General features: G+C 40.1%; 1 protein-coding gene across 1 annotated transcript in view; it reads right to left on the reverse strand.

Moving 5' to 3' along the window:
- Positions 1-4966: 4966 nt before the first annotated feature.
- ASXL3 (ASXL transcriptional regulator 3) overlaps positions 4967-25460 on the reverse strand; it is a gene marked incomplete at both ends in the record, with an annotated part of 128485 nt that continues 107991 nt past the window's right edge. The window contains 4 exons of the mRNA XM_084280174.1: positions 4967-8653; positions 11054-13007; positions 19330-19435; positions 19912-20008. Of these exons, the coding sequence (XP_084136300.1) occupies positions 4967-8653; positions 11054-13007; positions 19330-19435; positions 19912-20008 (5844 nt within the window). The remainder of the gene's footprint in view (positions 8654-11053; positions 13008-19329; positions 19436-19911; positions 20009-25460) is intronic.

Here is a 25460-nt window from a genome sequence, read left to right on the forward strand (position 1 = left end):
AATTATTTTATTTAATTTATGGTTTTGTGAATGGTCATTTCTGTAGGCAACAAAATGTTTTCTTAAAAAAAAAATTAAACAAACAGCACCATTAAAGAAAGCATGATCCCTGAATTCTAAACAAAACACTGTCTTGAACACAAAAAAATTGCTCAAATGCTTGTTTCACCCAGTCACGTCTGGTGGGGTAACAAAGCAAAGCATAACAGCATTAAACTGTAGCAATCTGGCTGAAACCAACTACACCCCCTTCTGAAGAAGATTCAGAGAACCACTTTCTGAGCTTGTCCTGTGGGAATAATATTTTCTTTGGTAGAGGACTGAAGGAGGGTATTTACTTCACTGAATGTGGATAGAGAAAAAAAAATCTAATGCACGTTAGGGATCTCCCCAATAAATCTGTACTTCTCATGCATGTTAGGTACGAGTGGATTTCACATTGCTGTTATACTGCAGGAGTAATACTGCCCTAGAAAGGCATAGAATGGCTAATGCTGAACAGATGTAAACATTCAGAATACTGACAAAAATAAAAAAGAAAAATTAAAAAAAAAAATAATAATACAGACACACAAAAAACCCTGTACTGAAAATGTGACTCGAGTTAAGTTTCTGTAAAGCAGAAAAAATATTTTACAGCAGTACAAGAGAATTATGGCAACAAAGTAAAGCACTTTTCTTGGAACATTCATGAACAGTACAAATACAACAAAGTTATTCTACGGACTAAATTATTCTTTAACTATCAAATATAGTACAAAGCGAAATATTATGTGCTATAAAAGAAGCAGCTCCTTAAATTAGACTAAAAAATGCTTTTTTTTCTTCTTCTTTTCGTTGGTTTTACAGTGACAAAGCATGATGACCGAAGACAACAGGATTTCATAGATTCAGAAACATTTAGCTACACAGGTCCGTGATAAATCCACTGAATATTTCGTTCCTTCCCCCCCTCCCAGTGTTCTGCAGAGCCACAGAAGAGGAACCGCTGCGCTGCTGCCAGGAGGCTGCAGAAGTCATTCAGTGTTCAGAGCGGGGCCTTTCACGCGTGTCAGCTAAAACGATCCCTTTCGGTGACGCTTCTCCGCTCTTCTTGAGCGTTTATCCTGGTACTTCACCACACACCTTGGAGAAACTGCTAAACCAGAGGCTACAATAACAATTCTGAAATTGTGCGTGTGTTTACAAGGGGAAGGGGGTGCAGCATAAGGTAATTTTACTTCAGAAATTGCATTATAAAGCACCATATGCACCAGCTTAAAAACTGGGCAAGGAATTGCAGGGCCCTGAAAAACCATCTGCACGTTCTGTAGCTTACCCTGACGACATGCACCACCCTCAAGAAGAAAGTCTATAGTATACACAGAATATACCTTTTGCTTTATGGCTCAACCTTGGTTTTTTTGTCTTTTAAATGCTTATTTCATGGACTAGACCTCAGCAGATAAATAAAATGCAAACAGGGAGCATCCAGTTCACCATTATTTTTTTTTTAACACACATTATTTCAAAGGGAGTTTCTGCTTGGAAAATTAGTTCAGAACAGGAACACACAGACACACACACTGCAAATGCCCAAACGTTATCTGCATATCTCACAGGTATGCAATTAAAACAATAAAGAGGGAGGAAAGAAAGAAAAAAAAAAGAAAGAGCGTTTCTCCCTCTCACCCAAAAGTGCTGCTCCAGGGGTAGGAGTGGGGGAGCAATTTTGGAGATTTAAAAAAAAAAAAAAAAAGAAAAAAGGTAAATTATACATGCTGGACATTGGGACACATACGTACGTACACGCAAACACAGAGCAGTGTGTTCTTAAGCAATTCTTTCACCACTTTTCAGTGCATAAACTATTAACACCCCATGGTGCAAACTGTATGGTCATCAGAAAACACAATGACATTGGGCCTGAAACCTGGACAACTGAACAAAAGAAGTCATTCAAAATTAACCTCAAAATGTGACTGTGTTCTCACTGAAGACCAAAGGTCACCCAGGCATCTGGGTGATACCAGAATCCAAGGAAGGTTTTCAGTCACACTAGGATTCTGTCAGGCTCTGGTATCACCCCAGTTGCTTTTGAGTATTTTAATACCCTAAAACTATCATCTGTAACAACACTTCATGGCTGCTGCTACCTAATTGGTCAAATTTAGTCCCGCTGCAACTCCGACGACTCCAGAATGAAAGGAGTGGAACTGCACTATGGAAGAGTTTGGTCAGTTGTGTAATGTAACATAGCACCATCCAGTCTAATGCCATTTTAAATAACATTTTATCATGACCCCACACATGCAAGCTGCAATCCTGATATAAAAACAACAATATGACATGAATGAGATATCTACCACATTAGTCACACTCTTGTCCTTCGAACAAAGTAGAACTATTTTGTGGCCGGGATTTATTTCTATATTTTGCCATTCAATACAAGAAGTATTTCAAGAAGTACAAACAAACCTTGACTTATGTGCTGTGGACAGGAAAACCTGAGCTAGAAATAGGGATTCCCAGCAGGCTTATATAAACACAGGTCATTACAAGTCTAAGACTGGTTGCTCTCTTTATTTTAAATAGAAGGATCCTACCTCTACCAAGTATAAATACAATGCAATACAATTCCAATACAAAGGCTCCTGAAATATGAATCTGATATGCATTAGCTTACTACACTCATGCTTATTCATGAGTATTTTCCAGTCACTGTTTTGCCAGCAGCTGGCGTAGCACTGGATGCTAATTTCCATGCGGTTACTTTTAGGTTTTTGCTTGGCTGGCTATTTTTCCTACCAGAAGACCTGAAAAGTGCTGAGAAGCCATTTCTTTACTCACGTGTCATATTAAGGAGCACTTTTGTATAGAAAAAATATATTATTGTATCAGCAACAAATCCGTTAGTGTAATTATAAATTGCCTTTGTACCACACAGTGTAAAAAATAATATTGATATGTTGCTAATTACAATAAAAGAGAACATCAAGGTGCACCATAGAGCTTCCTATGACAGGAATGTATGTTGTAGATATTCCAGCTCATTTTTAAGACAATAAATGGCATTTATCATGTCTTGTGAAAATGGTCCCACAAGAAAACCAATGTGGTTCCTCCATTCAGTAGAACGTCACTAATACGCACCCACATCAGGGAGACTGGTTACAGCTTATGAAATAAGTATACAAACACATTAAAAAGAATAACAGCAGTGAAAAATGTAGTATACTTTTTATTTCCTAAATGTAGTTCTACCATTCACATTAATATTTCAGAATGCAACAGTAAATGCATCATGAAATCCCAGCAGGATTACATCTCACACATTCTCACTACGCTGCTCTCTGAGATTTGTGGAAGGAAAATCAGTGGCCTGTAAGGTCTTTGCATTAGTGAGGTTCTACTGTAATGGTTAAAATAACATTTCTCTCTGATGCTGACATTTGGGCAGACCCAACCACATACTGGCAGATGGATGACTTGCATGCCACACTTTGTGTTCTTGAAGTGGGAGTAAAAAAACCCCAAGGTATTTTCATCTCCCCAGCAACTGCATGTGCTTTACCCCTTTATAATATTTTCCTTTTAGGTGAATAGGGCCCCCAAAATTATCATTTTTCTTCTCTGCTGTTACAGTGGCTAGCGCATCTGGAATGCAGCTATAGTCCTAAATGTAAATACAGTACTGGATAAATACTGAAGATTACTTTAAAGATGCAGTATCCCTTTTAAGAATGCCTTTTTGCTCCCAAATGTCTAAAAGGTAGAATAAAGGGTCTGAATTACTTTGAGAAAAAAAAAAAAGTGTTTTAAGTAATTTTAAGAAATACTTTAAATGGCAAAACTCTGAGATAAATAGAGCAACTCACATAAGAAGAAAAACAACTGACAACCTGTTATTCAAACACTACTCCATTAAGAGTATTTCCTCATTCATTTATCATAAGAGCGCATCATTTTTAGGCCATGGAAAGGCTAAAACATGCAGAACCTATTTGATAAGTCTGACTTGTGTATATATGTATACACACACACACACACACACACACACACACGTATTTGGGACTGACAAATCAAGTTGACAGATTAGAGAGATAGATGCAAATAAAGAATATTTGAAATATTTGAGTGGAAAATAGAAAAACGGGTTCCTAATACCTAGTAAAGAAGTTCCTTTCTCCAGAGTCTACTGAAGCCAATGTAATTCCAGTGTTGGTCCCACTAACCCACCACATACACAAATCTTTCTCAAGGAATCAACAAGAAAAGATGATGAGTAAGATTTGAGTTCCATAGTCCCTGACAGGCACATAAGGAAACTCCTCTAACAATCTAAATCCCTTTTTTTCAACTTTTTTTTTTCTTTTTGCTAGGTGAAGTGACTCTATTTTAGCCCTAGGTAGTGAAAGTCAATTGAAGAAAACAATCCTACCAGCAGAAAAAAACTGCAAACTGACTTGGAAGCTACGACAGCCAATACCCCACACCTTGCCACAACCCCACTCAAACCGGTCACTATTCAGTGTGTTACTCGTTCTGCATAGATACTCCACTTCTTGCAGAGTTATTCTTCCACTGATCTTTAACCTGCAGCTTGTATTAACTATCAAAAAGCTGAGGAAAAACGTGCTGCACTTTGTGCAAATAAATAGAAGCTAGGAATGACATGCATTAATGCCTTTTTTTTTTATCACAGCAAAAGAGTTCATAGAAGCTTCGGTAACAAGGCTATCTTTTCTTAAAAAAAAAAACCCTACTTCTACAGGTTTCCTCTTCTTCCCAGCAAATGGCACTCAGGCAGGAATAACTAAATGCTGAAAGCACCACGTGGAAATAAAAAATACCCCAATTAAAAAAAAATAAAAATAAATCGATCGACTAATTGCAAACCATTAATGGCCTAAACTGCTCCAATCCCTTCGCTCCTTTGTCCCGCTCTCCCACGCTGACAAGGGATACTGCATCTTTGATTCAGTTCCTACCGTACAACCAGACAAGCTACACACAGTTTGGAAGGCCCTATGCAGTCATCATGACAGAAGGCTCCGCAGCCTTTGCACACGATCATGGCTTTCAGCCTGCACGAGCATTTCAGTTCCAGTTCATCGGCATTGCTGCTGTCAGCAAATTTCTGAACCGGGATCTGCGCGTTCTGGTTAGACAGGCCTGTGGCAGTGCTCGCGCCACTTCCTAAAATCCCCATCGATTTCTCAATTGCAGATGCTGCCCTTTTGAAGCTTGTGCTACCGAAGTGGATTGTTGGGTAATTTCCACAGAGCTGCTGCTGCTGCTGCTGCTGCTGTGGGTGCTGCGCCTGTATTTTCTGAGCAGCAAGTTGGGTAAAAGGCTTCTGTGGCTCAGAAAGTAAATAGGAAGAGAAATCTGCATTTCTTAATGCAAACGCTTTTAACTGTTCTTTCACTTCGTTCTGATCATAGGGAGCTTGTTTCATGCCCAGTTCGCAGCTGCTGCTTAAACCTTCCTCAAAAGAAATAGGTTCAGATTTTATATTGCTACAGATGCTTGCTGGCTGAGGCCAACTCAGTCTTTTAGTGGTTTCCATAGTAACTGTCGGTTGTTTTTGATCAGAGGGGACTTCTGCATTTGGGTGAGGAGGGGGAGGAGGTGGCAGGGGCGGAGGGGGAGGAGGGGGATGCACTAATGTTTTACTCTGCAGAGTTTGAGAGGCACTGGCAATGTCATCACCTTCCTTAATTTGAATATTAGGGGAAAACACACTTCCTAGCCTCAGCTGGTGAGCTGCTGTAGAAATATTCACGTCTCCCAAGCCCTTCTGTTCCAGGTGTCTGCTAAAAGCAAAGGCATTGCAGCCAGGTGGGCCTTTTGAAGTAGTCTGCAACAAAGCTGCCGTAGGAATGGGGCCTCTTGCAGCCATGGACATTTGGTAAAAATGCTGTCTATGTGAGGTACTAGCTTCTGCATGAAAGCTGCCATTTTTATCAATGTGAAATAAGCTCTGCTGGAAACTGCATGAAGGCAACGGCCTCTTCTGCTGTTTGATCTCTGGGCTGTGAGCAATTCGGCTCTGAATGCCATGTTTGTTCAGCCACTCCTGCTTAAATGGCTGACCATGCCCTAGCTGGTTCATGCTGGAACTAATTACACAAGGAGCCACTTTAACATCTGTGTCCATTGACACCTTCCCGGGCTCACATTTAATTTGAGCATGTTCCCCTACAGTCCTGGCCATCCTCTTTTTCGGATGGTTTTCACGCTTTCTGATTTGTAGCGGGGCTATGCTGCCCGCTGTAAATCCTTTCCCATCTGGATTAGGAGAGTTGGAAGGATGTTCAACAATATTTCTCTCGGACACTGCTGTTTTACATACTGAGGTAGTTTGCAAAGGCAAGGGAAGCCTGTTAATTTCTAGTTTGGCTCCTGATCTGGGCTGCGGCAGCACTTTCTCTAAAGGCAGATTGCCTTGCAGTAACTGTGTCACTAAAGGATTGTTGGCCTCCACTGACGACAAGCGACAGCTAGAGCCCCCGGCACTGGTAACTCTCTTTAGGGTTTCTGTTGTCAGGGACAGGGAGTCCTCCATGGAGTCCGCGATGGACGTCTTGGAGGTCTGTGGCGGCTGCGCGCTCGTGGCTATTTCTGCAGTCTGGGCAGGCATTTCAGGTCCTGTAAAATCCTCAGTGTCCATCCTGAAGCACTTGTCAGGCTCGTTAGTTTCCGATTTAACAGGCACAGCAATGCTCGTCAGAAGACTCCTGGACTGCAGTTCTGACATCTGCGTGTAACTGGAAGGTTCAGTTTTGACGTTTTTTAAGCAGTTTTGCTCGGCGTAGTCCTTATGCTTACCGGAGTTAAGATGGCTGACCACTGGCTGGTCCGTACTCATGGCCTCTTCGTCATGCCAACAAATTCTATTGTTAGTGTTATACTGATTGGCACAGACAGCATCTCCTTCATTTTTAAATGCTGAAGGACCTCTTAGTTGCTCAGCAAAACCTTGGCTGGGGGTAACCACCTCAATTAATTTATCTTGAGGAGCAAGAGGCACTTCTCGAAGACTCGAACAACCTGCCTGCAAGTTCTTGCTGTCTTGCTTTGCCGTAATGGTGATAAAGCTGGAACTGTGCTCAAGGCTTTCACTAGAGACCACTTCAGGCCTGCTTATGACAGACACCTGAGGACAGGCTATACTTTGTAAGGCAGCTTCTGTCCTGACAGGTCTGCTCTGCAGGTCAATGCTGGTCTCTGCATTTTCAATAGAAGAAGAAGAAGAAGAAAGCGACAGACCGGAATTCATATTTGTAGTGTGGTCAACAATGACCTTGCAAGGTATAGACCTATTCATGGCAGTTTGTGTAAAGCTCACGGGCTGAGGTTTACCGGAGAGATCCATTCGGTTTCGTGCTCCGGAGCCTTTTTCTAAGAGATCAGCATTTAATTTGGTAGCGTTATCGTAAGAGCTTATCGTCACCATGTTACCAGTAAACATCGACATGGGCGGCCTTCCAACAGAATCTGCTACTGCAAGGGCCTCGCTGCAACTCAAAGCTGACCTAGCGGCAGTGTGAATGGAGACCGTGCTTTGCTCGTTACACCCGGTTATGGCTATCTTATCAGAAGAAAACCTGTTGGTAGCCCCCACTGGGGGAATCAGTACAGAACTACCAGAGAGATGATTTGGCAAATTATTTGCAATAGATGAAGGTGGCACAGTGGCATAATGACTGGAGACTGTGTTATTCGCATTGCTACTTGGTAGCGGCAACCTTTTGTCATCGATGGCATTCGGTAAGACCGTATTGTCTATGGAGACTGGGACGTTACTGTTATCAATACATTTTGGTCCAACGGTTATGCATGGAGTATCAGCCCCTTGGATGGTTTTCAGCATATTTATATTACAAGCTGAAACTGTTGTGTTTGCACTGTCAACAGACATTAAAACAGAGGATTTATCAACAGAACTTGCAAAAGAAAGTTCTTTAATTGCTCCAGACATAGCAGTGCTGCAAACAGACACAGAGACTGAACTTTTATTATAAAGCACTGGCACACTGTTACTTTCAGTAGAGGTAGATGAAATAATTTTCTCACACAATTGTGGCATAGGTATATTTTCATCAGAACTGTGCACAGATATCTCAGTAGCAGTTTCTGGTAATGTAGCTGTGTTAAGTGGCTGCTGCAACAAAGCGGTAGTCTCACGGTGATGAGCAGACTTGTTGTTAGGGGACCTGCAGTTAGGATTTACTATAATGACACCAGTAGAACCTTCAATCTTTGTGTCAGTCGAAGTTGGTATCTCCAGAGATGAGGTACTTTCCTTTGAGCTGAACTGCGACTTTGATTCTTTATTAGTCTGGAGTAAATGAGCTCTGGCTTGATGCTTTGCAAATAGCTTGGCCTTCGTTTGCTCCTTGATGTGTGCCAGTGTTCTTGTCTTCCCACCTTCGCACGGGGTCCCCATCGCTCCAGATACTATGCTTGCAGCTGCTGCCACGGCTGCCGCAGCTGCAGCTTCTCTTTGGGCTCTTGCTTGCTGAGCTCTTGCTTTGATATCTGCAAGAGTTCTAGCCCCAGTATTTCTCCCACTGCTGACCGACGGACTTGGGGAAACTCGAGGTTCTGGCTTAGAAACAGGTTGGCTCTTGATGATGAAAGGTGGTCCAATTTTTGAAAGCTGAATCTAAAGGAAGAAAAAACCCAATAGTTTTAATGAGATAGTCTACTGCCTAAAATCACCAGCTGTCTCTTAAAAGGTTCAGAAAAAGGTAATGAAGGGGATGACTGCTCAGTGTGGCTGGACAGAAAAGTGCTAAAAACTAGTGATATTTACATTGCAGTTTTTTATCCTCCTCCAGCATGAATAACTGACATGTGTATTAGCCTTGTCACATCGATCCTTCTGATGGAAGAAAGACTGAACTATATGACAATATGATGCTTATCTGATACAATTTGTCAGACGTTTTATCTGCAATGTATCTAAGTGGGAAGATCAACAAGCCCAGTGCAATGATACTTGAAAAGAGCCTACACCTAAGCTCTTGCTGCAAATGTGTGAAAAAGTAATGATCACATAGTGATTTTGCTTCTTGGTCTCCAATAAGACATCGGGAACAACCTGCCTTTCACTTATATACCAGACAACAAATCTTGTCTTTAGATGGGATGAGCAGTGTCTTCACTGAGCCTATTTTTCATGTTATACCACACAGCACTTTAGAGTGGTGGTATACAAGAAGTGAATCACCAAAGGATACACCTTTTCTGTCCTCTCTGGCAATTTTAAGAGATCCACTTTAGTATGTCCCTGAGATACTTCCTACACTTCTGCTTTTCAAAAAGAAAATCCTCAAACCTACAAGTATTAAAACTGCAAATATTAAAGTTTTAAAAACCTAACACTTCAAGCAAAATAATAACCTGTAAAATCACTGGGATTATTAGTATGTTTCCAGTTAGGCACATCTGTTTTTGGGATTAGAGACTAAGAGAGATAGGAATACCCAATTGTTGGCAGAAAAGCATTTATTTCCATTTCCTGAAAGGGACACATGTTTCCCGGCTGTCCCAGCAATAGGACTTAGTGGTTAATGCTGTGACTTCTCTTCTGAAAGGAACCGAGAAGAAAGCTAGGTAGCATTTGTAGAAAGAGCAGTCATAAGGTATGACAGAAAGGGAGAGCCATATAGCAGAATGATTTAGGAGAACCAGGGTTCTTCTTCCTCTTTTAATAACAAAGGCTAGGGGGTTGTCAGTGAGATGACCCAGGAGCCAAATATTTGTTACACAAAAAACAAACTGGAATTGATTGTCCAAAATAATTTTTGGAAATGCTTGGAAACTTTTCATTATTCTCATTTGCTGGCTGGAGGTTTCAGGGAGATTCAGTTGCTAAGATTGTGCAAGACTGACAGCATCTCATTTTCCATAGACATCAGTGGAAATCACCAGTGAGATGGTTTTGTAATATAGAGCCATTTATATAACAGCACTGTGCTATGCTGGTCTGGAAGGCTGGAATGGTACACTTTTCCTAGCAGTTAAAGGTTTTGCTTATAAATAAAGGCTCATGCCCAGTATTGCGAGGCTTTAGCATTTACATAAGCATATTTTACAAAATATCCCAAACTCACAATAACTTCTAAATGCTTAGCCTTCTGTTTCAGGAGCGACTTTTTTCAGTCTCTAGCTTGCATCCCCAGAACTGCTAACGCTCTAAGTGCTTGATTATTTTTATTATTAGAGTCATGACCTTTTTTTTTTATTCCCTGGAGATCTGTTTTCCTTTGTGCTTGGAGAACCAATTTGAATTTATTAGGCTAGATAGAGACCTTCCAAATTTGAACTAATAATATTGCTAAACTCAGAATGGGCCAACTTCCAATTGCATCACTGCTCGTAAAAATAAATTAGTTGAAATATGCTGCCGCACTAGTGATTAAAACAGTTAGCCTATCTGCCCTCCTGGCCATATTAACAATGTTCAGTGATTGCAGCAGTTAAAAATAAATGCAGAAAAGGGCATTTGTGAATAATCAGGAACTAGTATTGCGAAGTCAATGGCTTAAGTTCAGAAAACTGGATCTAAAACCTATCTGATGTCACCGTGTAGAAAATTAAAAGGGTCAAAATGCTGAGCCTATATATAACTAAATCTATAGATTCCCTCGTTAGGGAAAAAAAGAAACCTTTCAACTGGAATTTACTTTCTGACATAGTGGAATGGCACACACAGAAGTGTTTGCTTAACTGGGGTGTCTTTTTTACCTTTTGCTTTGCCATTAACAAAGGTATCTATCTATATGCATATCGATTAAGACAGCCCCGTGATAGCAAGGTCTCTGTTTCCAATTAATTCTACAAGGAATTAATTACACTTACACTTCAGCCTACCCCATCGGTGTATTTACTTTAGAAGTAATCTGCCAAGGTAGGAATGTGATGCTAAAAGTGAAACTATCATAACCAACTCCTGATGTTGCCACAAGATACACACCACGCACTGTGTCTTTATGCAGCCAGTAGGAGGGAGATAATACACCCTCAGTTTCCAAGTCAGCCTGTTTATTCATTACTTTACCTTAAGGGGTGGAACTCGGGGTTCCTCTCTGGGTGGCTGATCTTTATCAGATGGACTCGTTGACGAAGCACTACGGTTAGGCTGATCATCATCTATCCTAGCTCTCTTTTCTTTGCAGATTCCAAAACTGTGCTGTTCTGCTGTCTTCCTCTTTGGGATCTCTGGGTCTCTACTTTCATTCCTCCCTTCGGGTGATTTTGTGGGTTCTAACGATTTGGAAGAATGTGAACTCTCCAGACGGCTTTGGGTGCTGCCTGTTAGCTTGTGAGATTTACTTCTGCTCACTTCAGAGAATGTAGATTTCTCTAGAGATGAGGTATATAGTTTATCATGTGGTTTTGATGGAAGCAGTTCGATATTTTTGCCTACTGATCCTTCTGATAAGACCGCTACCTCTGATGGCAACAGCGTCACTTTCTTGTCACCTCTTGGCTGAAGACTGTGATTTTTAATTTTGATCACCTCTGGAGGAGAGTGTTCTGGGATGGATGCAATGTAGGATTTCTCCATTTCAGAATGTGGCTTACATGGCTGATGACTGTGGATTTTGCTCTGGGGCTCTTCTAATACTGAAGTATCAGGTATAATTGTTAGCGAACCAACTTTCATATTTTCAGGGGCACTCTGAAGTTGCTTTGGCTGAACAACAAGATTTTCTTCTTGGATCACCTTAGGAATGGCAGAGCTTTCTTCTTTCAAAGTGGGAAGAGAGTCTTCCAGCAAACATGGTGATTTCCTTTGTGGCAAAACAAGTCTTTCATTGCTGGGGGAATTAGAAACTGGAGATGTCTCTGATGGAAGAGGCAAACTATTTGCCACGGATGTTTCAGAGGTTAGAAGAACAGAAGATACTGAAGATGTTTCTGATGTTAAAGGCAAATCAGACATTGGAGATGTTTCTGATGTTAAAGGTAAATTAGAAGCTGGTGATGCCTCTGATGTCAAAGGTAAATTTGACATCAGAGATGCTTCTGAGGTTACAGGTGAGGTGGACATAGGAGAGATTTCTGACATTAAAGGTGTATGTGAGTTTTCATCACTGGCCTTTTGCTGAATATCACCTTCAATATTTTCAGTACTGGACACTTCAGATGAACAAGCTGTTTCAAGAGATGCTGGAGTACAAGGTTCCTCTGAAGTTGACTGAGTGTCTCCTCCAGGAGAGGCAATACAAACACATGGTCCTTCTGGACTTCCTGAGGAAAATGAAGTTTCAGAAATACAAGCATTCTCAGACAATTGTTCCTCAGGGTCACTCTGAAGCTCCATATCCACTGCAATGCCTCCACCAGTGAACAAGGAGCCTTCCAGAGCAGCATTTTGCATTTCTGGTGCCATTAGCTCTTTTGCAGACTCAGAATCCTTCTCTGCTGTATCACTGACAGAGTTTGGAGATGAGGCTGATCGGGCTGGTGATACACAATCCTCCAGCTGATCTATCACAACTGACATCTCCTCCTGAGGGCATTCTGACTTCAACTCCACTTTAATTTCAATGTGAGATACAGTATCAGTTACATCATTCATCATGACACAGGACTCAGCACTGTCTGCAAGCTGCACTGCCTCTGTTTCTTCATTTGTGTCAGCTGGACTTACTGACTCCTCAGAAAACTCTTGTTCTGTTTTATGGTTCTCCTCTTGGCATTCACAAATACTTGTCTCAACCTCTTCAGCAATCTCCTCCTGAATGATTGATTCTTCAGGTATCAGTATGTCCTCTGAGTCTGCCATTAAATCCTTGACAGGAGCCTGTTCCATGTTACAAAGAGGTGGACAATAATCTCTCTCTGGTAAAGGCGGTATTTTGGTGCCTTTCTCTTCTTGTTCCTCAAAGGTTGCTTGCTTCGAAGGACCAGGTGTACCAGAAGATCCACCCAAAGAATTGCTTTCATCTTCATCATTCTTCTGCACTGCAGTGAGCTTCATCGACTCCCCTTTTGACATTCCCAATCTAAATAAAATACACAAATAAAAAAGGTCTTTTCATCACAGACACAATAAAAGGAATAAAAGGAATCTTTCTTGCCCACATCTTTTATTTACAAAAAAAGGACGTATTTTCCAGTTTAAAATAGTGGGTATTTTTAAGTGGTGGGTGACTAATTTATATGGCTTTAGATCTAGTTTTATGTATTTTGGAAAACCATCTAGATATTTTACCAGCATTAAGAAACTTAAATATTTAAAAAATAAGTAATCTATTTGTAGATAGAGTATAAGTAATCTATGGGAGACAGTGCTTAAGGGGAAAGAAGCCCAGGAGGGATGGACGCTCTTCAACAAGGAAATCCTGGTGGCACAAGGACAGGCTGTTCCCCATCTGCCAGGAAAGGAGTCGTCGAGGGAGAAAAACAGCTTGGCTGAGCAGAGAGATCTGAGTGGACACCAGAAAAAAGAGGAAAGTCTATGAGCTTTGGAAGAAGGGGCAGGTATCTCAGGAGGACTACAGGGGTGTAGAGAGAAAATCAGAAGGGCTAAAGCCCAACTAGAACTCAGATTAACCAATTCTGTGAAAGATAATAAAAAATCTTTGTACAGATACTTCAACAGCAAAAGGAGGGACAAAGACACAATCTCCAGCCCTTACTGGATGCAGGAGGAACATTAGTGACAAAGGATGAGGACAAGACTGAGGTACTTAGTTCCTTCTTTGCCTCAGTCTTTAATAGTAATGTGAGATGTTCCGCGGGTCTTCAGCCTCCAGAGCCTGAAAACAGGGAGGGAGAGCAGAATGAAATTCCCATGGTCCAGGAGGAAATGGTTAGAGACCTATTAGACATTCACAAGTCTATGGGGCCAGATGGGTTCCACCAGAGGGTATTGAGGGAGCTGGCCGACGTGCTTGCCAAACTCCTTTCCATCATCTACCAGAAGCCCTGGCTGACTGGGGAAGTTCCACTTGACTGGAGGCTGGCAGATGTTGCACCCATTTACAAGAAGGGTCAGAGGGAGGGTCCAGGAAACTACAGGCCTGTCAGTGACAGGTAAGATCATGGAACGGGTCATCTCGAGTGTTACCACACAGCACATGCACGACAACTGGGTGACCAGGCTCAGTCAACATGGGTTTGTGAAAGGCAGGTCCTGCCAGACTAACCTGATCACCTTCTATGACAAGGTGACTAGTTTAGTGGATGAGGGAAAGGCTGTGGATGTAGTGTACTTGGACTTCAGTAAAGACTTTGGCACTTAAAGCATTCTGATTGAGAAACCAGCTACCACTGGCCTGGACAAATTTCGATGCTTGTTTGTTTTTTAGTACCAGCACAACACTGCAATACTACTGCAGCATGCATTGCAGAGCAAATGCACGCTATGTCTTCTTCCATCAGGAACAGTCATGAAGGAAATCCCTTTTTTCCTCCTGTAGGGTCAGCACAGCTAGCAATATGGCTAAAATGCTGCACCTAAACCTAATAAGGCAATGGATGCTTTGTAATTTGATGGTCATTTCAAATTTATCATTAACGTCAAAATAACTCAATTTCAGCCTCATTTTACCACTCAAAAGCCAATTATAAAGATCTCAGCTAACAGCTTGTGTGTTATTTCTCCATTCTTTCAGGAAACTAAATACTTCATTTAGGATAAAAACTATTTCTAAATAAAAAGATATATGTATGTATTTTTAATTCATTTCACTATAATTAAAAACTAGTCTAACATTCTAAAGGAGCTAATTTATAATCTACGCATCCATTCTCAAGGATGAAGTGCAAAAGAACCATTATTGTGTATACTTCTTGAGATTTCCTTCCCTTTGGTCCTGAAAATAGTAGTTTAAAAAAAGTTTTATTACTTCAATCAAATTAAAAAAAAACCCTGAAAACCAACAAAGCAAAATAAAACAAAAGGCTGAAAAAATGGTTATATTTTAAGATATACGCTCTATGTTATCCTCATTTCCTTCTAAGGACAGCAGGAGTACAGGTGTTTCAGTAAGATTTCCCAAGGAGACTTTGGTCCTCAGCAATTCCACAATAGCAGAAGACACACAAAGGCTTGTCTTGGAGGCCTTAAAAGAAATTTCATGGTCTTAAGGATCTTCAAACCTAATTAACGTAAGTTTGATCTCTGTTCTCATTATAATCAAAAATATGGAAATAAGTGAGCATAAAAGATATTCAGAAATTACAGCAGCGAGATAACTTGTCAGTGTGCTGCCAGAGATCACAAAGACCTGTCTATATGGAAGCACAGAATAGACATGTAAAAAACCAAAATCTGTGGTGGACCTTTTAAAAACACTGAACATTACAGTGGGCACATCAATGCTCACTGAAAAACACTGAGCATTACAGTGATAGCCCTAAACACATGCTTAAAAACCACAGCCAGGGACTGGTAGCCAAAAATGCACTCTCAGGGTAATTATTTATACTGCCTCCTAGTAGTCACTTAATATGCACAAAGGCTCCCTATGCCATCAGTACACTGAGGAAGGATCCTCTAGAGAGCAGTTCAGAACAGCAAATTTACATCTCCCCCACTGAATGCATTTCAGAAGACGTGTCTTTCTTCTAAACAGGCTACAGGTTCCCTATATAGACTAAGCTGAGGTTATAGGTTTAGGTGAGTAAAGTTTAGTTTACACAGTTTTAGGCGAGTAACTTCCTCTAAAATTTCTTGTGTAAAGGAGCAAAAGTTACCTCAGGGAAATGAAGAGGGGAAAGAAATCCACTGTGCTACTGAAAAATGAATCAGTGGCCTGTTTTCTCTTGCTGGCTTATGCCAGAAGATGATGCTGCCTGATGGTTGTCTTTATGGAATGAAAATCAGCAAAGGAATGAAGGACAGGATAATGGTGAATGCAAATGTCACCTGAACACTACACAAATACACACATTCTAGTGACATACTGAAGAAGAAGTTTAAGAAAAATAAGATACTGCATGATTAAGGCCAGCAAAACATGTACTGAATCTTCATTGGTTTTCTGCAGTAATAGATTTGCTACCTTGAGGAAGATACTGCAGTGAAGAAAAAGGCTTTCAGAAGGAGAAGACTCAAGATCAGCATGTTTAAGGCAATCTAAGATAGCAAGATAAACAGCTGATCTGTCATCTTCTTTAGAGAAACAGGCACCAAAAGTTTCCAAAACAGCACAAAAATATGAAGACAGCAGTAAACACAGTAAACAGCTATCAGGAAAAGTGCTGATAAGGCCAGGATTAACTGATAAAGTAAGGGCAGTCAGTCATCAAATAAAAAACCCAAACAACAAAGCAACCCAAACAGCTACTCAAGGATATATGGATGCTGGTATTCTAGTGCTGTGAAAAGTAGTACTGGGGAAAATAAATTAAAAAATAATAATGAAAATATGAAGGATTAAATTGGCAATAAAATTTAGAAGACATCTACCCAAAATTAAAGCTTTGATTTAGTGAGCTGGCAGTACTATCCTGACATGGAATCCTCTCAAGAGCGGGAAAAGAAATAATATATTGAGACAATAGAGTATAACCCTTGCAATCCTGGGGCAACAAACCAGAAGAACACGAATTTCTGGCAACATGCGTCAGCTGGTTCTGGAGAAATGACTGCAGAATGAAGTCTTTTTTTTTAAAAGAAAGTTAGAGAGAGGAAAAATGAACAACCATGAGAAAGTACAAGATGAACATAAATGGAGCTACAATACCTGAAAGGTGCCTATAAGAAAGCTGGGGAAGAACTGTTCATGAAGGTATGTAGCAGACAAGGGGTAAAGGTTTTAAACTAGAAAATGATAGATTTAGGTTGGATATTAGGAAAAAAAATCTTCAACATGAGGGTGGTAGGTCATTGGAGCAGGTTGCCCAGAGAGGTAGTGGAAGCCCCATCTCTGGAGATATTCCAGGTCAGGCTTGATGGGGCTCTGAGCAACCTGATCAAATGAAGATGTCCCTGCTTACTGCAGGGGGGTCGGACTAGATGACTTTTAAAGGTCCCTTCCAGCCTAACGCATTCTGTGATTCTATGATTCTACAACTGGCAGTCCTGTTGTAAACAGCCTGAGCAGAGATAAGAGCAAGCACAAGAAATATAAGATATACAGTTACATGGAAGAAGCACTCTATAGCCTTCAAATGCTATGAACTCTATGTAAAAATTCTGACAAAGAATCTGCATCTATTGATGTCCTCTAACTATAAGGTGAAACTTGAATTTACTTATGGAATATTAAAAGATCAAATTAGCTGAAGTCAGATGCCACGCTGACTGTTGGTTGAGCAAGTCAGACTGCAAGAGATAGGCATTTTGCAGACAATGCACAAGAGAAATGACTCAGGGGAGTTTCAAACTCTGCTACTTCCCGTTGAATCAACATAGCTGAAAATAAACAAAAGCCAAATCATACTCAGAGCAAGCTTAAAAAACAAAGTGAAAAAAGGCAAAAGAACTTACACAAGGTGGAAAATATAGCCAAAGCTACCATTCAGTCAGTAAATAATGAGAAAAAGTACTTGAATTTGGCCAAGCAGCAAAGTAGAAACTGCCTACATAACAGACATGAAGAAGAATGCAAGTGAAACAATGCAAGCTGGGAAAAGGGCAGGGGACACACACACACATGGGACACCAGATTCAATACTGTAGTCAAAGTGGAAATTATGTGCAATATGACATTTTGCATAACAATGTCGATGTCAGGAACGTATCAACCTGAATGACATGTATCACTGCAGCCTGAGTAATTATCTGCCAGCCATCACAGTGTCCAGCATCCAGCTAGCACGGCAGGACTGTTTGCTCTGTAAAATCGTGTGTATCATTCTCAGTGCATGTGACAAGTCATTTGTGACTGAGGAACATGCTTCAACTACAGCGAGGTGCTCGTGCTTCGCTGGTGCTAAAGTTCTACTTCTTGTGGCAGTCCTTATGTCAATTATGTCAATACATTGCCCTCCCCTTCATGAATATGCATAATGAAAAGCCATTATGTTCCTTATCTAAAAACCCAATTATTATTTTTTGATACTAAAGAAATCAACGTCTGGACTACATGGAGGTGTCAAAGCTGTTAAGTAAGAAATTAAGCACTTGATAATAAGAAAGTGCCACTGTAAGACCTTAGAGTTTCTATTATATGTAAAGTGCTGAAGAAACAGTGTTCATACTGGGAGTATTTACATTCATCCTCGCACCCAGCAAGGATGTGCAAAATGAAATATTAAAATGGATGTCTGTTTGCTACCTTCCTTTCATCATGCTCCCCAGTGGCCCAAGACAGTGGATTTTAAAAAGTAGCACTGTTAGTGCAGAAAGACTTTAGCTAATGCCTTAGTCTTTATGTTAATCACTTATATGAAGGGTTCCCCCTGACCTGGATTTCCTAAGTAAAGAACATCTAACAACAAAACTAAGACACGTCATGTGATGATGGTTCCCTTGGCATATTTTTGTTTGCTAGGTAATATTCATAAATTCCATTAAAACATACCTGAAAAATCCAGTATCATTAAATAACTAGTTTATACATTATAATAATTAATAGTTCCAATACTTAATATTTCTAAAACCAGAAATGAAATTGATGGATTATATTTTTAAAGCAATTCTTAAAAGAAAGATTCTTGAATTTTAAAATTATGAACATCCCTTAAAATTTTGATTAACCTCCCCCCTAGAATATAAAAAATAAATCTTCAGCTGCTGCAGAATGCCATCTCTGTAGCATCAATGAAATTGTGCTGACTCCTCACAGTTGTGCACCTGGAGTGATACTATCTAATTAATTTTAGTCAGTTAAGGGTATTTATTCTTTGCATCTCACTTCTAAAATTAGAGAAGTCATTGCCACTTTTTATTTTTGCATTGTATATTCTATTCCAACAAAGATGCAAAATCAAACAGTAAAAAATGTTATTTTATTTGAGAATCTTTTCAACTAGCTTAGAAAAAAATAGAAGAAATAAAAATATACTACAGAAATATCTGCACTGGTTGTCTGGCCTGTAGGAAGCTGTATTTATATGTTGCATGAGGGGAAAATAGCTATCTTTTAAAAGATAATTAGAAAATACTCACATGCTTGGGCCTTGTGTCTTAAACTCTCCTTGGAATGAACTTTTATGGATGAGTTACGAACCTTTACAAATGCAATTGTAATGCAAGTGCAGACACACCACAATAATTCTACCCACAACTTCTTATACTGGGGAATGACTGCCTTTGATAACTGCTTTATTAAGTTTTACAGCACATGACCGTGTTATGTGAAGCAGAGAATTATATTTTCATTTCCTCCTAAAAGAAAATGAAAAAATGCTTTCATTTGCTTCAGTACTTACTTTTCACCATAAAACCTTTCAAAGAATTTTTCTTTCCAAGGTTCTGTTTTCTTTTCCTTTTCAATCTCTTGTCTGATGCGCAACTGCATTTCTGGGGTAAATTCTCCTAAAAAACAAATACTAACATATTGAATAAAAGTTGTCAAGGATTAGCTTAATACGGGCAATTATAAATTAAAGCTACAAATACAACATGCTGTGGTTTCTGTTACAGGCATCCAACAATTCCAGATGGAAATCATGAAAAGCAAAAGTGAACGCGACACAGCCAGATTTAATTTACCATACAACATCAGTGTTTCCAAAGTATATTGGTGGGATTTAGTTGCAGGCATTTATGTTCCTGAGGCTGGCTGAAAGCGCTTGGGGTTTTTTTTTTTTTAAGCTGTCAAAATAAGCTGCCACAGCAAACTGGAAAAATGTGCACTAAATTTAAAATGGAATCAGCAGTTTTTTCTTTTTGCTGAATTACTGGTGTATTACACTCTCTGCTCTAAAAGGATTTCTCCACCCTAGAAACGGAGGCATTCTTCATAAAAAACAATTAACCTCTGGTAAATCCGAGAACAAGTAGATAGTTACCTTCTGCCAGTCGCTGCTTCCACCCTTGTGCTGCATATGCGAAGAATTCATTATTTAGAGCGGAACTACTGAGGCGCAAAACTCCATCACTCCCCATCTAGAAAATAAGCCGATGGTAGCAGAAGATAGTGTCAGAAATAGCATCAGCTAAGATTATACAAAACCAGAGTTCCAATTAAGGGAAATGGGAAGGGATGAGGACTGGGAATAACAAAGCAAATTACCTACTACTACTACTAAACCAGCATTTTCATTATAGTCGTTACTGTAAATACGAGTGGGCTCATCCAGCATCAGTATGCTCTCTTCAGCAGTGATCAGTCATCACTATTACTGATAACTCAGTTTACAGCTGATTGATGTGTTTTAATCACAGCCCTCAATCTTGAGCCTACGTCTAGAGCTATTGTACACAATCAAAACCCAAGATCGTTTTTGAACTTGTGCTTCTGCCTGGAATAGGGTACAAAACAAATCAAATAAATGTAATGAAGATGGCAACTTTGCTGTTTCTAAATAAACCTAACGCTCATATAAACTAATATGTTGTACTTGCAGAAGGGTGGGTGACAAGTAACCTTAACAAACTAATGTGTGTAAACCCTGAGGCATACACAGCAAAAACTGTGGAAGAACTTTTTTCTTTTTTACTTTCTACATCCATCAAACATTCATTGATAACACACCATTAAAAGCCTTAATCACAGGTTTTTTTACAATAACTTTAAAAAGCAATCCAACTATCGAGCTTTCTTTTGCCATAGGACTTAACGCTTCTGTTCAGGATGTGAGGATATGTCTGACTCTTGAAGGAATTCTAAGAACTGAAAAAAGTACTTATATAAAACCAATTAGCAGCAGGCATCACCTCTAGCATAACAAATAAACTGACAAAAATAAATAAGCAAATAAAGAGAGAAAGAGAGGAAACAGCAGAAGAGGCAGTGAGGTAACGTCGCTGGAACACTTGCTACAGTTCATTTTGCATCCTTTAAGGTAACTGAGAGATGAATGTTTGACACCACTGTTTGTGATCTAACAGCAAAACCCAGCCCTTTTTCCAGCACATTAACACACGTTTTCGCTATGTAATACCCCCTAATTCTCAACGTGTGTTTCAAACTGAAGCCAGAAAGAAGCTGACATGTCAGAAACATGCAATGGTATTTAGTTCAATGTCCCTAGCTGAGCTCTACATTTCGCTCATAACACTGGCCTTACTTATGGAATAGTCTTAGCTAAGTTACTCCTGTCTCACCTAGCTGTCATCCTGTCCCACAGTGATCTCATGGGAGTCAATGAGACAGATGCAGCGTAGTAAAGAGAGAAACACAGAACGTTAGGAGCTGGAAGGGACCTTGAAAGATCATTGAGTCCACCCCCCCTGCCAGAGCAGGATCACCTAGACTAAATCACACAGGAACACATCCAGGCAGGGTCTGAATGTCTCCAGAGAAGGAGACTCAACAACCTCTCTGGGCAGCCTGTTCCAGTGCTACATAAGCATGGACTCTGAAAATCAGGCAAGAAAACAGTATGTGCATGGTACCAGGGTCCCTCAGCAGGATATGAACCTGCAGTACCACTGCCTGCGATTTTGGGTTACATGGCATTGTTTTGCCAACAAGTCAAAGGGTTTGCATTCAAGTAAGATGGGTGTGTAATGCCTCTACACTTTCCATGATGTGGGTTGTGAAATGGATGCATATTACTTACAGACAGGGTATGACTAATGCTGAAACTGGAGAAAAGCTGGAAAGAAACAGTGAAATGTGCAGCAGAAGCAGCACGAAAATAAAATCAGTGCAACAAGAGAAAGGCAATAAAGAACATGTACTTATTGTATAAATCAAATTGGTATGATGCATTATCTTCTTTCTGCACAAATTATTTTTTCCAGAAATAATATATTAAAGTGAGATTTTTACATAATGTGCCTCTTGTACCTTGTATTGGTTTTGCATGGCAAGGTTTTGGTAGTGGGGCAGGGAGTTGCAGGGGTGGCTTCTGTAAGAAGGTGGTAGAAACCTCCTCTGACAAGAGCCAACACCAGCCAGCTTCAAGAGGGACCTGACGCTGACCAAATCCGAGACAATCAGCGATGGTGGTAGCGCCTGTGTGACAACATATTTAAGAAGGTAAAAAAACCCCAAGCAGCAGCTTTTTGCTGCCAGAGACAGGAATGAGATGATGTGAGAAACTGTGCAGACACCAAGGTCAGTGCAGAAGGAGGGGCAGGAGGTACTCCATGAACCAAAGCTAATATTCCCCTGCAGTCCATGGAAAAGACCATGGTGGAGCAGGCTGTCCCCCTGCAGCCCATGGAAGATGATGGGGAGTAGAGATTCCACCTGTAGCCCATGAAGGACCCCACAGTGGAGAAGGTGGAGGTATTTGAAGGATGCTGTGACCCTGTGGGAAGCTCACACTGGAATAAGCCCCTGGCAGGACCTGTAGCCCGTGGAGAGAGGAACCCAGGATGGAGCAGGTTTGCTGGCAGGACTTGTGACCCTTTGATGGACCTAGACTGGGAGCAGTTTGTGAAGAACTGTAGCCTGTGAGAGGGACTCATGTTGGAGAAGTTTGTGGAAGACTGTCCCATAAGCAAGATCCCATGCTAGAGCAGGGTAAGAGTGTGAGGAGTGGCAAAGACAAAATGTGATGAACCAACTCCAACCCCCATTCCTGGTCCCCCTGTGTTGCTCCAGGGAAGGAGGTAGAGAAATTGGGAGTGAAGTTGAGCCTGGGAAGAGGGGAGGGGCAGGGGGAGATGTTTTAAGATTTGTTTTTTTTTCTCATTATCCTACTCTGTTTTCATTGGGTAATAGAGTAGATTCATTTTTTGTTGTTAAGTCCCTTTTACCTGTGATGGTTAATTGCTGAATGATCTCTCCTTATCCTTATCTCAACTCACAGGCCCTTTGTTCTATCTTCTCTCCCCTGTCCAGCTGAGGACAGGCAGTGACAGAGCAGCCCTGGTGGGCACCTAGCCTCCAGCCACAACACACCTGAACTTGCAAACCACTAGATGGTCAAAACCAGCACTTACACAATTTCCTCCAAAGGTGAGATGAAAAGCTATAAAGAATTGTAAGTTACTAAATAAACAATTCTTTGTTCTCCAAGGAAAGGCGCCGGAGCTACCTTGAATTTGAACAGAAAAGGAGATGAAATAGTAGCATCTGCTCATGTCAATGTAAATTCTATTCCAAACTTCTGTCAATTCAAGATTTTATCCCAGAGCCCAACAGTGTTTATTTACTGGGAAAGAATAATACAGACATGAATGGTTATTATCATATTTAACCTCATCTAACAGCAGACTATCTCTGAAAGGCATAGTCTTCCTGAAACTCCATTGCTCAGCTGACAGCCAACAGTGTAGCCTTATCACTGGCCAGATCAAGACACCTTATAGCCAAGTAATGATTTGTGGACAATAATTTTCTGTTAATTCTGCAAGATGATCCATCTTATCCTAAGGTCATACAATCAGCAGATCTCATGCACAGCTGGAATGTACCGCAAGAAGCAGAAAGAGAACACAGCTTTTCAGCATCAGTCTGCCTTCAGGTTGCGTAAAACATGAAACTGTAGCCAAGTGTGATTGAGCCATTTCACAGGGCTGCATAAATCAAGAGCACTATGAAGACTGCCAAGCTAGATTGTTATGTCAATAAAAGAACAACAGTATTAGCTTCTCTGTAAGCCAGTTGTAACAACAGTAGAAAAGCCAGCTTTGTAGCAAGTTAGTGCAACTTTTATTTTATTGGCTAATACACTTGGAAAAAAGTGACAAGTTTTTGGGCGCAGAATTTTTTTGTAAGGTGTGGAAAAGAAACTGCAAACCCCAAACTAAGTGCCAGAAAGGGGTCCAACCACATTTGAATGTTAACAAGACCACAGAGAGAAAAGGACAGGCTGGAACTTCAGAACTGAAAGTAAACGTTAACATGGTAATAGGTAAAGTTCTTTAGTTCTGCCAACCAGAAAAAATGCAAAGTAGTAAGTACCCATGGTAGGAAAATTGAAAGGATTAAAAAAAAAACACCAACCCAAAAGAATAACAGAAAGGGAGAATGAGAAGATTGCAGTGAGTTACCCAAGGAAAAAAATTAGAAAAGGCCAACTAGCAGCAATAGAACAACAGATCATCTGTGGACTGCATTGGAAAACAGATGCAGGCTGTGCTGACCACTTTAGATATTAACTGTTAAACCTTAAAAGTATTGGGGAACTATGTTCACAAGATTGAAATAATGATGTTACAGATGTTTAGGTTAAAAAAAAATAAGAGGAACAAACTCAAGAAGTCATCATTGCTGACCCCATGATAGTCACTGCCTTTGATGAACTGGCAGAGGAGGAGCTTTCCCGAGACCTATGTTCATGAGATCATGTAACTCATAGAAGCTTTAAGCAGCTGGAACAACCAAAATACAGAGAGAAGAGCACATAATGATACAGAAGATGGAAATGCACTAATTAATTCGAGGAGAAGCTTCCAGTCATCAATTTTACCATGACATGAAGGATTTCAGACTAAAACACTATGGAGGAATGCATGAAAGTAGTCATCATTATCTAGACTTGATACACATAATTTAAGGTAAGAGTTACCAATGGAAAAAAATGCAGGAAATAAAGAGTTGGCTGGTCCCCAGTGACTTTGCCAACCTTGCTCTGAAATCTGAGATCAAACAAAACCTGTCCTGGAAATGGAACACGAAGAATTTATTCAGTCAGTTAAAGCTCAAAGAGCTAAAGTGAATGAGACAAATGTTGTAAGAAGAATAAAGTACTAAACAGAAAGCAGATCCACTATCAAATGAGGAAATTACATGAAAAAGAAGCTTTTAAAAAACTAAACTAAGTTCAATTGTTTAGCTATTTTTGATTCATTTAAAGATTTCTACACAGGGGAAAAAACGTTTGAGCAATGGAACACTTTGTGTCTTCCAGGAAGAGTTTATCAGGAACAGCACCACTAACAAAGACGTTTTAGTCCTTTTCTCAATACCCCAGTCATGTGGAATCAGGCTAACATTTTTTCTACTCTCTTAAACCTGAAAGTACTAAGAGGTTTTGCTCCTGCAGTATTAGATAACAGCTTCTACTAAAATCTTGTCTTACCTCACCCAGGGAATGCATTTCCAGCTAAGTCAAAAAGTTAAAGAGGAAATTGAAAATTTTGAAGACAAAGAGTGTATTTGCTTCTCTATGCTCTGATGATAGAGACAGCACAATTAACCACTAGGTTTAAATTAGAATTTGAAGAAACATGCCAATAAAGCAGTTCTTAACTACACTATTAATTTTTATAGTATTTTAAAAATGCTGTCCAACAGAGACAGTGTGTTAATGAGCTGGAGCAACAAACATTTCTTGGAAAGTTTATGTTTTATTTTGTTGAGCTTTAAATTTCTGTTTTTCTGATTAAGCACACTGGCAGAATAATGTTTTCTAATTAATACTTCTATGCAGAATTCACCACGGCTTTTAGAGGTTCCTGGTTTTATTGAAAGCAAACAAAAAACCTCCACCAATCC

Source organism: Gallinula chloropus (assembly GCF_964237585.1).
Source record: "Gallinula chloropus genome assembly, chromosome: 2".
Lineage (NCBI taxonomy): Eukaryota > Metazoa > Chordata > Aves > Gruiformes > Rallidae > Gallinula > Gallinula chloropus.